General features: G+C 42.9%; 1 protein-coding gene across 4 annotated transcripts in view; it reads right to left on the bottom strand.

Moving 5' to 3' along the window:
- Positions 1 to 16,807, bottom strand: part of LOC126980855 (phosphatidylcholine:ceramide cholinephosphotransferase 1-like) — a 59,366-nt gene that overhangs the window by 5,636 nt on the left and 36,923 nt on the right. For 3 of the 4 annotated variants that reach the window (XM_050831178.1, XM_050831179.1, XM_050831177.1), the window contains exon 2: positions 1,109 to 1,336. In XM_050831178.1, the coding sequence (XP_050687135.1) occupies positions 1,109 to 1,336 (228 nt within the window). Of the gene's footprint in view, positions 1 to 1,108; positions 1,337 to 7,160; positions 7,367 to 16,807 lie in introns of those variants that run through there. The other variant, XM_050831180.1, reaches the window with a different exon arrangement.

Here is a 16,807-nt window from a genome sequence, read left to right as displayed (position 1 = left end):
TATCACAAACCAAGGGAAGGGGGCGTGGCTGCGAGAGGACCTACCCGTTGGCGTTGATGCAGGGAGGGGAAGGGGGCGGGGTTGGGAGAGGACAGGAGGAGAAGAGGAAGATCAGAACTCAAGAATTATCCATTACCACAAACCAAGGGAAGGGGGCGTGGCTGCAAGAGGACCTACCCGTTGGCGTTGATGCAGGGAGGGGAAGGGGGCGGGGTTGAGAGAGGACAGGAGGAGAAGAGGAAGATTAGAACTCAAGAATTATCCATTACCACAAACCAAGGGAAGGGGGCGTGGCTGCGAGAGGACCTACCCGTTGGCGTTGATGCAGGGAGGGGAAGGGGGCGGGGTTGAGAGAGGACAGGAGGAGAAGAGGAAGATTAGAACTCAAGAGATATCCATTACCACAAACCAAGGGAAGGGGGCGTGGCTGCGAGAGGACCTACCCGTTGGCGTTGATGCAGGGAGGGGAAGGGGGCGGGGTTGGGAGAGGACAGGAGGAGAAGAGGAAGATCAGAACTCAAAAAATATCCATTACCACAAACCAAGGGAAGGGGGCGTGGCTGCGAGAGGACCTACCCGTTGGCGCTGATGTAGGGAGGGGAAGGGGGCGTGGTTGAGAGAGGACAGGAGGAGAAGAGGAAGATCAGAACTCAAGAATTATCCATTACCACAAACGAGGAGAAGGGGGCGTGGCTGCGAGAGGACCTACCCGTTGGCGCTGATGTAGGGAGGGGAAGGGGGCGTGGTTGAGAGAGGACAGGAGGAGAAGAGGAAGATTAAAACTCAAGAATTATCCATTACCACAAACCAAGGGAAGGGGGCGTGGCTGCGAGAGGACCTACCCGTTGGCGTTGATGTAGGGCGGGGAATGGGGCGTGGTTGAGTGAGGAAAGGAGGAGAAGAGGAAGATCAGAACTCAAAAAATATCCATTACCACAAACCAAGGGAAGGGGGCGTGGCTGCGAGAGGACCTACCCGTTGGCGTTGATGTAGGGAGGGGAAGGGGGCGTGGTTGAGAGAGGACAGGAGGAGAAGAGGAAGATCAGAACTCAAAAAATATCCATTACCACAAACCAAGGGAAGGGGGCGTGGCTGCGAGAGGACCTACCCGTTGGCGTTGATGTAGGAGTCGTGGTTAGCGAGCAGGGGCTGGCGCTGGTAGACGTCGTGTGTCATGTGGCAGTGGTCGGCCTCGTCCACCACGCTGCTGGAGCTGCTGCTGGTGCCGCTCCTGCTGTTGCCGCCACTCCCGCAGTACTGGAACTCCCCCATCAGGCCGCCGCTCTCCCCTACTGACCCATACCGCCCGCCCTCACTTCCTCCGCCCAACACCATCCTGCAAAGAGGGGGAGAGAAGAGTGTTAAGTTCGTATTCTGACTAAAGGTGGATGAAGGGAGGGTGGGGTAAAGGGGAACTCATGAGTGGAGGTTGGGTAAGGACGGGAAGGGAAGGAAGAATGGAGGGAAGGAGGGAAAGTATAGGAGGGGGGGGATAGCAGGCAAAGGGAGGAAATGAAGGAAGAATGGATGGAAGGAGGGAAAGCATAGGGGGGGGGGGATAGGAGGCATAGGAAGGAAATGAAGGAAGAATGGAGGGAAGGAGGGAAAGTATAGGAGGGGGGGGGGGGGGGATAGCAGGCATAGGAAGGGAAGGAAGAATGGAGGGAAGGAGGGAAAGTATAGGGAGGGGGGGATAGCAGGCATAGGAAGGAAAGGAAGGAAGAATGGGGGGAGGATAGGAAGTGGGGGAAGGAGGGGAAGTATACGGGGGGGGGATAGCAGGCATAGGAAGGAAAGGAATGAAGGATGGAAGGAAAGACAGGAAGTGGAGGAAGGAGGGAAATTATAAGAGACGCTTCTGCCACTCAAATCAACTATTTCCGAAGGTCACAAAGATGAATCAGGTTCTTATGAGTGATCTTTAGGTTTATGGTAAAGATGAGGGGTCAAACTACCACCAGGGTCATTAAACTACCCCTAGGAGTGCCCAAAACTCCTATAAAAACCACGCTAAATGTATTCTTAGATGCTTCTGGATCGCACATAACCTATTTCCAAAGGTCAAAATGGAGATCAATCAATGGGGGCATACACCAGGGAGCGCGTCGCCTTGCCCACCCTGCGACATTAGGGGACAAGTGAAATCGCAAATTCTTTAAATAACGGACTTTCATTATATATATTTTTTACCGTAAAGGATGCAGCAAAACGATATAAAAAAAGAACGCAAAGTACAGCTCCTATAGACGAATGAAGATATAATAAACATACACCAGGGAGCGCGTCGCCTTGCCCACCCTGCGACATTAGGGGACAAGTGAAATCGCAAATTCTTTAAATAACGGACTTTTATTATACATATTTTTTACCGTAAAGGATGCAGCAAAACGATATAAAAAAAACCCCGCAAAGTACAGCTCCTATAGACGAATGAAGATATAATAAACATACACCAGGGGGCGCGTCGCCTTGCCCACCCTGCGACATTAGGGGACAAGTGAAATCGCAAATTCTTTAAATAACGGACTTTCATTATATATATTTTTTACCGTAAAGGATGCAGCAAAACGATATAAAAAAAACTCCGCAAAGTACAGCTCCTATAGACGAATGAAGATATAATAAACAAGATTAAAATAAAAATAAACAAATGAAAATCAAACTCTGCAGATAGTTATAAATATTCCTCTATTTCCAGGTAGTACCGAATGTTCGAGTACCACCAAACTCTTTCTAAAACAAATATAAAGAAGAAAAGAAAAAGAAAAGTGCAAAGAAACGGCTGTAAAAATATTGATGGGACATTCTGGCGAGCAACAGGTGTGTGTGTGTGTGTGTGTGTGTGTGTGTGTGTGTGAGAGACCGTCAAATACTACAGATCGACTTAATTTTAACAACGACACGAAAACCGATTATATACACTTCAATAAAATATACTTCTTTTTTCTCCTGTTTTTTCCTTGTTTATTCTCTTCGTTTTCTTCTTCTTCTTCCCTTCTTGCTCCTCCTCCTCCTCCTCTCTCTCTCTCTCTCTCTCTCTCTCTCTCTCTCTCTCTCTCTCTCTCAGGAAAGGCTCATTCTGCGTGTTAAGTTGTAAAAATGGGCGTGAACAGTTAATTCCCCCCTCTCTCTCTCTCTCTCTCTCTCTCTCTCTCTCTCTCTCTCAACCAGTCAGTCGTAGGGGGCGTGAATGGGGTGCGAGGAAGGGCCAGATTATGCAATGGTTGTGCAGGGGTAGAAGGAGAGGGGGGTAGGGGTAGTAGGGGAGGGGGGTAGGGGTAGAAGGGGAGCGGGGTAGGGGTAGAAGGGGAGTGGGGTAGAGATAGAAGGGGAGGGGGGTAGGGGTAGAAGGGGAGGAGGGTAGGGGTAGAAGGGGAGGGGGGGTTGAGGTAGAAGGGGAGGGGGGAAGACCTTGGTGTTAGCCCATCTCCCTTTTACTGCCATCATTACTCAATCTCCTCCTCCTCCTCCTCCTCTTCCTCCTCCTCCTCCTCCTCTTCTTCATCCTCTTTTACGGTCAGCATCAATCATCCTTCGCATATACTTCCTTCTTTCATCCTAGAGAACCGCCATAGTCACTACCAGTATTAGACATTCTCGGTTCTCAATGCTTCGGTAATCTTAAATCTCTCTTGCACCAATAGCCTACTAACACAAGCTCAAAGTTCTAACTACTAACACCAGCTTAAAGTTCTTAATGTTACGATAATCTTCATTTTTCTTACACCATGTAGGGAAATTTAAAGTTCTCGATGTCAGAGTAATCTTAGTCTTTCTTAAACCATTAGCCTACTAACACAAGCTCAAAGTTCTAACTACCAACACCAGCTCAAAGTTCTTAATGTTACGATAATCTTCATTTTTCTTACACCATGTAGGGAAATTTAAAGTTCTCGATGTAAGGGTAATCTTAGTCTTTCTTACACCACTAGCCTACTAACACCAGCTTAAAGTTCTTAATGTTACGATAATCTTCATTTTTCTTACACCATGTAGGGAAATTTAAAGTTCTCGATGTAAGGGTAATCTTAGTCTTTCTTAAACCATTAGCCTACTAACACCAGCTTAAAGTTCTTAATGTTACGATAATCTTCATTTTTCTTACACCATGTAGGGAAATTTAAAGTTCTCGATGTCAGAGTAATCTTAAGTCTTTCTTAAACCATTAGCCTACTAACACAAGCTCAAAGTTCTAACTACCAACACCAGCTCAAAGTTCTTAATGTTACGATAATCTTCATTTTTCTTACACCATGTAGGGAAATTTAAAGTTCTCGATGTAAGGGTAATCTTAGTCTTTCTTACACCACTAGCCTACTAACACCAGCTTAAAGTTCTTAATGTTACGATAATCTTCATTTTTCTTACACCATGTAGGGAAATTTAAAGTTCTCGATGTAAGGGTAATCTTAGTCTTTCTTAAACCATTAGCCTACTAACACCAGCTTAAAGTTCTTAATGTTACGATAATCTTCATTTTTCTTACACCATGTAGGGAAATTTAAAGTTCTCGATGTTAGAGTAATCTTAGTCTTTCTTAAACCATTAGCCTACTAACACCAGCTTAAAGTTCTAACTACCAACACCAGCTCAAAGTTCTTAATGTTACGATAATCTTCATTTTTCTTACACCATGTAGGGAAATTTAAAGTTCTCGATGTTAGGGTAATCTTAGTCTTTCTTAAACCATTAGCCTACTAACACCAGCTTAAAGTTCTAACTACTAACACCAACTCAAAGTTCTTAATGTTACGATAATCTTCATTTTTCTTACACCATGTAGGGAAATTTAAAGTTCTCAATGCTAGGGTAATCTTAGTCTTTCTTAAACCATTAGCCTACTAACACCAGCTTAAAGTTCTAACTACTAACACCAACTCAAAGTTCTTAATGTTACGATAATCTTCATTTTTCTTACACCATGTAGGGAAATTTAAAGTTCTCGATGTTAGGGTAATCTTAGTCTTTCTTACACCACTAGCCTACTAACACCAGCTTAAAGTTCTAACTACTAACACAAGCTCAAAGTTCTTAATGTTACGATAATCTTCATTTTTCTTACACCATGTAGGGAAATTTAAAGTTCTCGATGTTAGGGTAATCTTAGTCTTTCTTACACCACTAGCCTACTAACACCAGCTTAAAGTTCTAACTACCAACATCAGCTCAAAGTTCTTAATGTTACGATAATCTTCATTTTACACCATGTAGGGAAATTTAAAGTTCTCGATGTCAGAGTAATCTTAGTCTTTCTTACACCACTAGCCTACTAACACCAGCTTAAAGTTCTAACTACCAACACCAGCTCAAAGTTCTTAATGTTACGATAATCTTCATTTTACACCATGTAGGGAAATTTAAAGTTCTCGATGCTAGGGTAATCTTAGTCTTTCTTAAACCACTAGCCTACTAACATCCGCTCCTGGTTCTTAATATTACGGTCTATCTTCATCTCTCGTAAACCACTACCATCATCACCAGTCACTACCAGCACGACCATTTCAAGTTCTATCACCGTTCCCAGATTATCGTACTCAGAGCCGCGTATTTACCGGTTTCTGGCCCGTAAATCATGCCTAGAAACACCAATAATTAACCGTTTTATCGATGATTTTATATGAAGACAGTTTTTGGGGGTGGAGGAGACGGTTTTTAGGTCGGAAATCGGGAAACAGAGAAGGCTGAGTACGACAATTGGGGGGGTGGAGGAGACGATTTTTAGGTCGGAAATCGGGAAACAGAGAAGGCTGAGTACGACAATCTGGCAACGTTGGGTTCAATATACTATGGTGATGTTCGTCTTTCCACATTACTGACACCATTTTCATGATCACCACTCCCACTCACACACACACCACCCTTGACCCCAAGAACTCACTCCATCCATGAGCACCACCACCACCAGCGATGCCAAACTGTCGTACTCTGAACATCGTATTTTTGGCATTTTCATTCCTAAAACTCTCGTACCTTTACAAATAGCAAATTAAAGTTATCGTTGAAAATGTTAGTGATGGGTTTCTTCAATTTTCGCGATAGTTATATATGTCAGAAATTACGAAAAGGGAATGTGATGCGTACGATAATTTGGCAACGCTGACCACCGCTTCGCTACTCCCTCAACCCTATCGATAAAAAAGATAAAAGCCTCCCGCGTGGCTGTCACACACACACACACACACACACGCGGTCAGTGCCCCGGCCGGCCAGCAGTGCCTGACGAGGTCACGCTAAGCTATACATATATATACACGCCAACTTTCTCCGCCGCCTGACCTTGACCCTCGACTTCAAGTGTCCCAGAGTCCCCGTCGCGGCGCCTCAGTAGCCATGAGCAGCCGTCAACAGGCGTGCAAGAGGCCAGCTTTCAGTTCTGTTCCTTCATCCCAGCCACGGCTTTCCTGGGTGGCGCGGGGAGCGATAAATAAGGCCGAATTTTAAGACACCATCGCTTCTCACATCAACTATTTCTAGAGGTCAAAGAGGGGGTCAATCTGTTTTTCATGAGTGTTCTTTAAGGTTCATGGCACAGAACAAGGGTCACACTACCACCAGGGTCATAAAACTACCCCTGGAAATGCCCACAACTCCTACGAAAGCCTTGTCAAATATGTGTTCTTGGGCGGCGAAATGTCTTAAAATAGATCCCGCGGTTGGTATTAAAGACGCGTTCGGTTCTCACATCAGCTATTTCTAAATGTCAAAGTGGGGGTCAGTCGGGTTCTAGTGAGTGTTTCTTCAGGTTCATGGTACAGAAGAAGGGTCAAACTACCACCAAGGTCATAAAACTACCCCTGGAAATGCCCACAACTCCTACGAAAGCCTTGTCAAATATGTGTTCTTGGGCGGCGAAATGTCTTAAAATAGACCCCGCGGTTGGTATTAAAGACACGTTCGGTTCTCACATCAGCTATTTCTAAAGGTCAAAGTTGGGGTCAGTCGGGTTCTAATGAGTGTTTCTTCAGGTTCATGGTACAGAAGAAGGGTCACACTACCACCAAGGTCATAAAACTACCCCTGGAAATGCCCACAACTCCCACGAAAGCCTTGTCAAATATGTGTTCTTGGGCGACGAAACGGCTTATAATACGACCCCCGGTACCGCTGCGCCGCCACGGGCACCAACGGGGCTGGGCGTGTGTCCGCGACCCTGTTGTTACCTTCCTACAGCTGATGATGATGATGATGTTGCTGGTGCCGCGGGACTACAACGGGAGTGCGCGTGTATTGTCAGTGCAGTTTTTGCCTTACTGCTGCTGCTGTCGCCTCTCAAATGCTAGCTCGCTCTCTTCAGTCGTAATGGTGGTGGTGGTGATGGTGGTGGTGGTCCAGGCTCCACGGAACGTCTAGTGAGTCAGGTGTCGGAACGTTTCTCTGAGCTGCATATACAATGTTCGGAGAGGCCGAGGCGGGGCGGGACGGGACGGGGCGCTCCTTCACCAAGGCCTTGTTCTGTGATTGACTCATTGGATGCAAACACACGCCAAACACTTGACTAATGACCCCTAACTAGTCAACGCCTCCTGGCTGGAACACGCTCACCACGCCAATGCCTCTCAGGACTATGAACACTTTGGTCAAGCCTTGCTGCTGATAAGATTCCCCTTGTTCGCTATGGAGCTTCACCACTGACAAGAGACCGGCATATGACCACAGATGTTGCGCCGACTAAACGAAACTTTTCCACTAACAGAGACGGCCGTGAGCTGTCTTTGCAACATTTTATAATCCCGGTGCAAGTTTTTAAACATTTCGTCGCCCAAGTTCACATATTCGACAAAGCTTTCCCAGGAGTTTAGGCCAATTCCAGGGTTATAGTTTTATGATCCTGGTGGTAGTTTGACTCCTCTTCTGTACCGCGAACTTAAAAATACCGAAGTTGTTTTGGTATCAGTATAAATATCTTTGCATCGACATCTCTCCATCCGAAAGTGACCCTCTCTTTAGGAAATAATTCTACTTTACTGGAGAAGCGGTTTACGACATTTTTTTTTGCCCTTGAGCTGCTTTCGTTAATGTTAAAAAAAGAAGTTCAATGTTAAATGACGTTATGTGGTCTATTCTGGTGTTATTTTATAGTTTTCCATAATTCTTCCACTTAACTGACAAGCGACGATGTATATGATATTATGGGCAATTCCTTTTTTTTTTTACCTTGAGTTGCTTCCGTTAATGTAAAAAAAATAAGTTATCTGGTCTATTCTGGTGTTATTTTCAAGTTTTCCAATGTTCTTCCACATAACTGACAAGCGATGATGTATATAGCCTAATATTATGGGCAATTTCTTTTTTTTTTTACCTTGAGTTGCTTCCGTTAATGTTAAAAAAAGAAGTTATCTGGTCTATTCTGGTGTTATTTTCTAGTTTTCCAATGTTCTTCCACATAACTGACAAGCGATGATGTATATAGCCTAATATTATGGGCAATTCCTATTTTTTTGACCTTGAGTTGCTTCCGTTAATGTTAAAAAAAGAAGTTATCTGGTCTATTCTGGTGTTATTTTCTAGTTTTTCAATGTTCTTCCACATAACTGACAAGCGATGATGTATATAGCCTAATATTATGGGCAATTTCTTTTTTTTTTTACCTTGAGTTGCTTCCGTTAATGTTAAAAAAAGAAGTTATCTGGTCTATTCTGGTGTTATTTTCTAGTTTTCCAATGTTCTTCCACATAACTGACAAGCGATGATGTATATAGCCTAATATTATGGGCAATTCCTATTTTTTTGACCTTGAGTTGCTTCCGTTAATGTTAAAAAAAGAAGTTATCTGGTCTATTCTGGTGTTATTTTCTAGTTTTCCAATGTTCTTCCACATAACTGACAAGCGATGATGTATATAGCCTAATATTATGGGCAATTCCTATTTTTTTGACCTTGAGCTGCTTCCGTTAATGTTAAAAAAAGAAGTTATCTGGTCTATTCTGGTGTTATTTTCAAGTTTTTCATAGTTTTTCCACATAACTGACAAGCGATGATGTATATAGCCTAATATTATGGGCAATTTCTTTTTTTTTTTTTTACCTTGAGTTGCTTCCGTTAATGTTAAAAAAAGAAGTTAACTGGTGTATTCTGGTGTTATTTTCTAGTTTTCCAATGTTCTTCCACATAACTGACAAGCGATGATGTATATAGCCTAATATTATGGGCAATTTCTTTTTTTTTTTGCCCTTGAGTTGCTTCCGTTAATGTTAAAAAAAGAAGTTATCTGGTCTATTCTGGTGTTATTTTCAAGTTTTCCAATGTTTTCCACATAACTGACAAGCGATGATGTATATAGCCTAATATTATGGGCAATTCCTATTTTTTTTGACCTTGAGGTGCTTCCGTTAATGTTAAAAAAAGAAGTTATCTGGTGTTATTTTCTAGTTTTCCAATGTTCTTCCACATAACTTACAAGCGATATAATATTTTGCGCAATTCCTATTTTCTCCTACAATCTTTCCATCTTCACCCTTCTTCTCTTCCTCCTTTTCCTTCTCCTGTTCTTCTTGTTCCCTCATCTCCTCTCCCACCAGCATCCCTCCCCCGTGCAGCACCTCAGCCCACGCATTACCAGCAGGAAACACCTAACCGGTACGATCCGACTCCCTCATCCACTACGCCACTTATTATTACGACACAAAGCTCGCTAATATGACACTGGTTTCCCATGTCAGGTATTTTTAAAGGTCAAAGAGGAGATCAATCGAATTTTAATGAGTGTCTTTTTAGGTTCGCGGTACAGAAGAAGAGTCAAACTACCACCAGGATCATAAAACTACCCCTGGAAATGCCCGAAACTCCTGTGAAAGCGTTGTTAAATATGTGAACTTGGGTGATGAAATGTTTAAAAATATGGCCATTATTTTTAAGCATCTGCGAGTCTAAAATATCACAACTATGAACCTTTTCTCTAATAACTAACGTAGCTACCACTGGGAGTAGGCTATCGAAAAATACGGTAGTTCACACAAAAAAATACAAATAAACTACATGAATTAACAAATAAACCTAAAATAACACAACTAAAAGCTATCTCTTTACTAAATAACGTATACCACATGGAGTAGGCTATCAAAAAAAAAAAAAATACTGTAGTTTGCACAAAAAATACAAATAAACAGAACTTGAATTAACAAATAAACCTAAAATAACACTAACTAAAAACTATCTCTTTACTAAATAACGTATACCATTGGGAGTAGGCTATAAAAAAAAAATGTCGTAGTTTACATAAAAATACTAGAATGGACAAATTAGTGAATAGAAATGTAAATAAAACCTAGGGAAATTGACCGCTCTTTCGGCCACCTCTTGATTTTTTTTTTTTTTTTTTAGGAGCAGCGAGAAGCGGGCTTTTTTTTTATATTATAGTTTCCTTTTTTGTGCCCTTGAGCTGTCTCCTTTGTTGTAAAAAAAAAAAATAATAAAAAAAGCCTGCTACGGTAATCTATCTTCATCTCCACCACCATCATTTTTTTTATAGAATCGTCACCACCACCACTATCATCATCATCAGCAGCAGTATTAAGCACCTTCAACGGAGCCATCAAGCAAGGTCCTTTCAGGGGTAACTTAAATATTCCGCGTGTCGCAATATCCGCCTCCTCCTACCGCCCAGAGGATATGACGAACGTTTCCATAATAGCGAGGGAGAGAAAAAAAATATATAAAACAAAATAAATAAAAAAAGGTAAGGAAGGAGTCGTTAGCAACCCATTCATCCGTGCTTCCTGGAGTCTTTGATGGCGTGTTTTTTTTGTTTTTTTTTTTCCAACGAGATTTTGGGGATGTTTCGTTTGACACGCTGCGGTCCCCCCACCCCCCTCTCTCTCTCTCTCTCTCTCTCTCTCTCTCTCTCTGGACCGGGATAAAGAAGAAGTGAGTAGGCTGGATCTCTCTCTCTCTCTCTCTCTCTCTCTCTCTCTCTCTCTCTCTCTCAGACCTAGGGAGGCACGAGAGGAATCTTAGGTATGAGGGTGCCTGAGGGGGTGGTCAGGCCGTGGGGTGGGCGGGGGAGGAGGGGAGGCCCGAGGACGCCCAGTAACTACAGAACTAACATTTTTGAGCCTTTTTGAAGCGACGCTGACGAGACCTGAGGACCATGTAGAGGAGAGAAAGGACGGAGGTGATGAGGGTGGCACTGATGGGCTGGGATGTGAATGGGAGGATTGCAAGAACGGAGAGGGAGTGGATGCTGCTGATGCTGGTGTGTGGGAGGTACTGGAGAGAGTATGGAGATGATGAGGGTGGCACTGATGGGCTGGGATGTGAATGGGAGGATTGCAAGAACGGAGAGGGAGTGGATGCTGCTGATGCTGGTGTGTGGGAGGTACTGGAGAGAGAGGACGGAGATGATGAGGGTGGCACTGATGGGCCGGGATGTGAATGGGAGGATTGCAAGAACGAAGAGGGAGTGGATGCTGCTGATGCTGGTGTGTGGGAGGTACTGGAGATAAAGGACGGAGATGAGGGTGGCACTGATGGGCCGGGATGTGAATGGGAGGATTGCAAGAACGGAGAGGGAGTGGATGCTGCTGATGCTGGTGTGTGTGAGGTACTGGAGAGAAAGGACGGAGATGATGAGGGTGGCACTGATGGGCTGGGATGTGAATGGGAGGATTGCAAGAACGGAGAGGGAGTGGATGCTGCTGATGCTGGTGTGTGTGAGGTACTGGAGAGAGAGGACGGAGATGATGAGGGTGGCACTGATGGGCCGGGATGTGAATGGGAGGATTGCAAGAACGAAGAGGGAGTGGATGATGCTGCTGATGATGGGACTGAGTGCAGAAACAAATGAGAGAATTATAGAAGCCATGAAGAGTTTTCTGGAAAAGATGTAGTGTGTAAGAAATAGGAAATAGGAAGATTTGTAATGGATACTGCTTGTTATTTTATTGTTTTTTACAGGTTGTGCAGATATGAAGGCAATATTTTTTTTCATCTTACTCGGGCAGTGGAATTAAATATACGGTACACAGCATGGATAGTTATGTTTCTTGTGATGCGTAGAAACTGGAAATTGAGTTAGTGAGTTTGTAATATGTAATAGTTGATAAGACAGTTGATAATAGAATTTTTTTTTATCTGATTCTTGATGTGGAATTAAATGTACGGTAAATGGATAGCATGGGTAATTATAGGTTATGAGATGCGTAGAAACTGAAATTTGAGTTGGTAATAGTTGATAAGACAGTTAACAATAGAATACAGATTTATTGAAAGGACGATGGATACGATACCATACGCCTTAAGACTTTACATAGATCAAGCAGTTCAAGGTTACAACGAGAAAGCAACAACAACGATAATAAAAACAACATTAATAAACAGAGGGATGAAAAAATTATATCGTTCAAGGTTGGTACGATAAGAACAGTAGTAATAGTAATAGTAGTAGTAGCAGTAGTAGTAGTAGTAGTTATTCTAGAGAAAGTGTTACAGTTACACCCACCACCGAGCCACCCAAGAGAGAGACAAAGAAAAAAGCGGGTAAAGGAAATTGCAAAGAAGTAAAAAGTGGGATATGACGTCACCGAAGAAAATGGGGAAGACCTTCTGACGTCACGGAAGAAAACGGAGGACGGGGAGGGAGGGAAGGGATGACGTCAGGAGGGAGGGAGGGGGGACTTCTTTAAATGGCGTATGTCGTCATTAGGGAATTATTATGTTGCGAGGGAAAATAGGAAATGGGGAAAATGAGATCAAAATAGATACAGATATATAGATAGGTAAAGGAAGATAGATGGATTGATAAGGAGAGAAAATTACGATTAACAAACGAATAAAAAAAAGGTAAAGTTTTATTTTTATTAGAAAGTTGACCTTTAAACAAAATATCATGAGTACACACACACACACACACACACACACACGTTTCCACTGAGCCATCCTCCTCCTCCACTTTCCAACTCTTCCACATCTATCCAATACCCTTCATCCACTCATCCACCACCACCTATCCTCATCACCATTAGTCACCTACACTGGACCTTAAAATACCACGCTTTCTACACCGCTCAGGTCAAGGAGGGTAAATAAAGACAGAGGCGGTATGCACTTCACCCCGCGCGGCTCAGTGGGGAGTGAAGCCAGTGAGGCACGTGGCGGCCATACTAGTAAGGGCAAAGGTGGGAGCTCATAGGAAAACCCGCATTATACGAAGTGCAATTTTTAAGTCTAACACCACAGGAAGGAAGTTCGTAAGGGCTCTCGCACTGAACACGAGACACTATGAAAACTCCTTATATAGTTACGAGTTTATACATGTCATTTCTATAGGTAGTTGGACAAAGCTTATGCATACTAACCTAAAAATCACTCATGAGAACCGAATTTGTCTTCACTGTGGGCATTGGAAGCGATTATCAGAGCCGGAAACGTCTCAGAACCCCAACCCAACCCCCAACCTCCCCTTACCAATATGGCCACTCCCTGGACTCACTGGCTTCACACACACAGGGCGGGTCATTGCATACTGCCTTCACCTTTATCAAACCTCGCCCTCGGCCCAGGTGCACTCCTGCCTAATGACCACCTGAGACTCGTTAATTTGTGTTCACCCCGCCCTCGTTAGTCACCCACAGCTGCGCAGCGCTACGAAAATATACGAAAACTCGGCGTTGAGAATTTGATGTTAAGAATATTTTGTGGCGCCGAAAATTCCTTGTCAGGTCATACTGTGTTACGTGTTAGCTTAATGTTCGTGTGTTATTTAGAATCTTTGACTAAGAAAATATATATAACGAAACAACGTTGAGAATTAACGTTTAAAATATTCCGTGGTGCCGAAAATTAAATGTCGGTCATATTGTTTAGAGTTAGCCTAATGTTTGTGTGTTATTTAGAATCTTTGACCACGAAAATATATATAACGAAACAACGCTGAGAATTAACGTTTAAAATATTCCGTGGTGCCGAAAATTAAATGTCGGTCATATTGTTAAGAGTTAGCCTAATGTTCGTGTGTTATTTAGAATCTTTGACTAAGAAAATATATATAACGAAACAACGATGAGAATTGGACGTTTAAAATATTCCGTGGTGCCGAAAATTAAATGTCGGTCATATTGTTAAGAGTTAGCCTAATGTTTGTGTGTTATTTAGAATCTTTGACTACGAAAATATATATAACGAAACAAAGCAGAGAATTGGACGTTTAAAATATTCCGTGGTGCCGAAAATTAAATGTCGGTCATATTGTTAAGAGTTAGCCTAATGTTTGTGTGTTATTTAGAATCTTTGACTACGAAAATATATATAACGAAACAACGATGAGAATTTGACGTTTAAAATATTCCGTGGTGCCGAAAATTAAATGTCAGGCATATTGTTGAGTTAGCCTAATGTTCGTGTGTTATTTAGAATCTTTGACTAAGAAAATATATATAACGAAACAACGATGAAAAATTTGAAGTTTAAAATATTCCGAAAATTAAATGTCACTCATTAAATGCCGAAAATTAAATGTCACTCATATTGTGTTACGAGTTAGCCTAATGTTTTTGTGTTAGTTAGAATCTTAAACTAAAGAACTTGTTGTTGTTGTTAAGATTAAAAATTCAACGTTTAAAAAATAAGACAATAATAGAAATCAAGAAAACCAACTAGTCACTACTTGGGAAGAAAAAAAAAAAGAATAGAAAGACAAAAAAAAAGACAAATCACCCACAGTATTGGATAAAAAAAAAAAATTACAACAATGACTAATAAAATTTCCAACACCATCAAACCCTGCGCAATAAAATAAATCATGAGTAATACAAAACGATGATATTTAAAGGTGATGAAAGTGCTGTTTAGTATTCACGGAGTATTGCAAGGAATATACGTGAATGTTTAAGTGTGTGTGTTAGTGTGTTGTCAATAGTTACCGTAAGACTACTGGAGGAATTCTACGCGTATTGAATGTATTAAAACAGACTTGAAAGACGTGTAGATATGTTTTGCTAGTATATGGATTACTACAACTACTACTACTACTACTACATTGAATCGTTTTATGTTGTGTGTGTGTGTGTGTGTGTGTGTGTGTGTGTGTGTGTGTGTGTGTGTGTGTGTGTGTGTTCAGACTTATTGGGATTCATAACACACACACACACACACACACAGACAGAGACTAGGAAATACCCCACGCTTGACAAACCATCCAATGAAAGCGAGTGTGTGTGTGTGTGTGTGTGTGTGTGTGTGTGTGTGTGTGTGAAGACCAATCAGCTGTTCGTTTGAAGGAGAGAGAGAGATGGAAGGGAAGGGAGGGGGGGGGAAGAAGGAGAAGGAGGGGAAGGGGAGGGAAGGGATGAAGAGGGGAAGAAATGGAAGGGGGAGAAGGGAGAGGAAGGGGTGGAGACACGCTTCAGCTCGGACAATACATCCCCCCCCCGCCCCCCTCTCTTCCCCCTCCTCCTCCTCCTCTTCCTCCTCTTCTCCCACACCTGTTGCGCACCCACGACGGTCTATGTAAGTACCCCCTCCCCCCCCTCCTTTTTCTTTCTTAAATCTATTCCTTTTCTTCCTTCAATATAGTCCTTGCTTTCCTTCCTTCAATATACTCCTTTCCTTCCTTCCTTCAATATACTCCTTTCCTTCCTTCCTTCAATATACTCCTTTCCTTCCTTCCTCCCTCCTTCAATCTTTTATAAGCGTGATTTTAATAATGTACGGATGGTAAGAGACTCGGGCATTACACGAAGCAATATGTTTAGATTGGTTAAGTTCATAGTCAACAAGGACATGGCAAGAATTGGTTTACTAACAGAGTGGTGGATACATGGAACAGGCTTAGCAGTCGTGTGGTGAGTGCCGATACGATAGATACATTGAGGAAGAGGTTAGATGAATTTGTGGATAGTGAGGTTAGGTGAGGTTAGGTTCACAGGAGCTGCCTTGTACAGACCTATCCGCCTCTTGCAGATAAGAATTGGTTTACTAAGAGTGGTGGATACATGGAACAGGCTTAGCAGTCGTGTGGTGAGTGCCGATACGATAGATACATTCAAGATTTTTTTTTTTTTAACAGCAAAGGAGACAGTTCAAGGGTGTAAAAAAAAAAGAAAACAATATTAAAGAAAAAAAGCCCGTTACTTACTGCTCCTGAATAGAGTACATAGGAGTGGCCAAAAAGAGAGGTCAATTTCGGGAGTGTTAGATGAATTTGTGGGTAGTGAGGTTAGGTGGGGTTAGGTTTAAAGGAGCTGCCTTGTATAGACCTACCCGCCTCTTGCAGACTCCTTATGTTCAATTGTTTGCTTTCCTTCTTCCTCCTTTTCCTCTTATTTTGCCTACCTTTATATCTGTTTTTATATACCTAGAACTCCTCTTTCTTCTCCTCTTCCTCTTAATCCTTATCTAACATCCTCTTCCTCCTCCTCCTCCTCCTCTTTACAACTTCTCCATTCCACCTCCATTTACGAACAGCCTCTTCTCCTCCTCCTCCTCCTTCCTGACCTTCTCTTCTTCCTCATCCTCCTCCCACCTTCCTTAAAACCGGTTCCTCCTACATCTTGAATACACACACACACACACACACACACACACACACACACACACACACACACACACCATCCTAACAATACAATCAGCCTCCACCTCCTCTTCTTTCTCCTCCTAATCAGCCACACTCCCACAACTACCCCCCTCCCCCCCCTCTTCTCTCACCTCCACCTTGACACCCCCTCCTCCCCCACGCCACACCCCCTAGCAAGGCCTCAGCAGCTGCCACACCACACGCACGCACGCACGCAGACCTCACCAACTCAAGGCAATCTGGCCACACACACACACACACACACACACACATTGTCTTCCTTACCGACTTGTATGTAAT

The sequence above is a fragment of the Eriocheir sinensis genome, chromosome 45 (genome assembly GCF_024679095.1).
Source record: "Eriocheir sinensis breed Jianghai 21 chromosome 45, ASM2467909v1, whole genome shotgun sequence".
Lineage (NCBI taxonomy): Eukaryota > Metazoa > Arthropoda > Malacostraca > Decapoda > Varunidae > Eriocheir > Eriocheir sinensis.
Note: the sequence above shows the minus strand (reverse complement) of the source record. Positions and strands in the feature narration are given on the sequence as shown.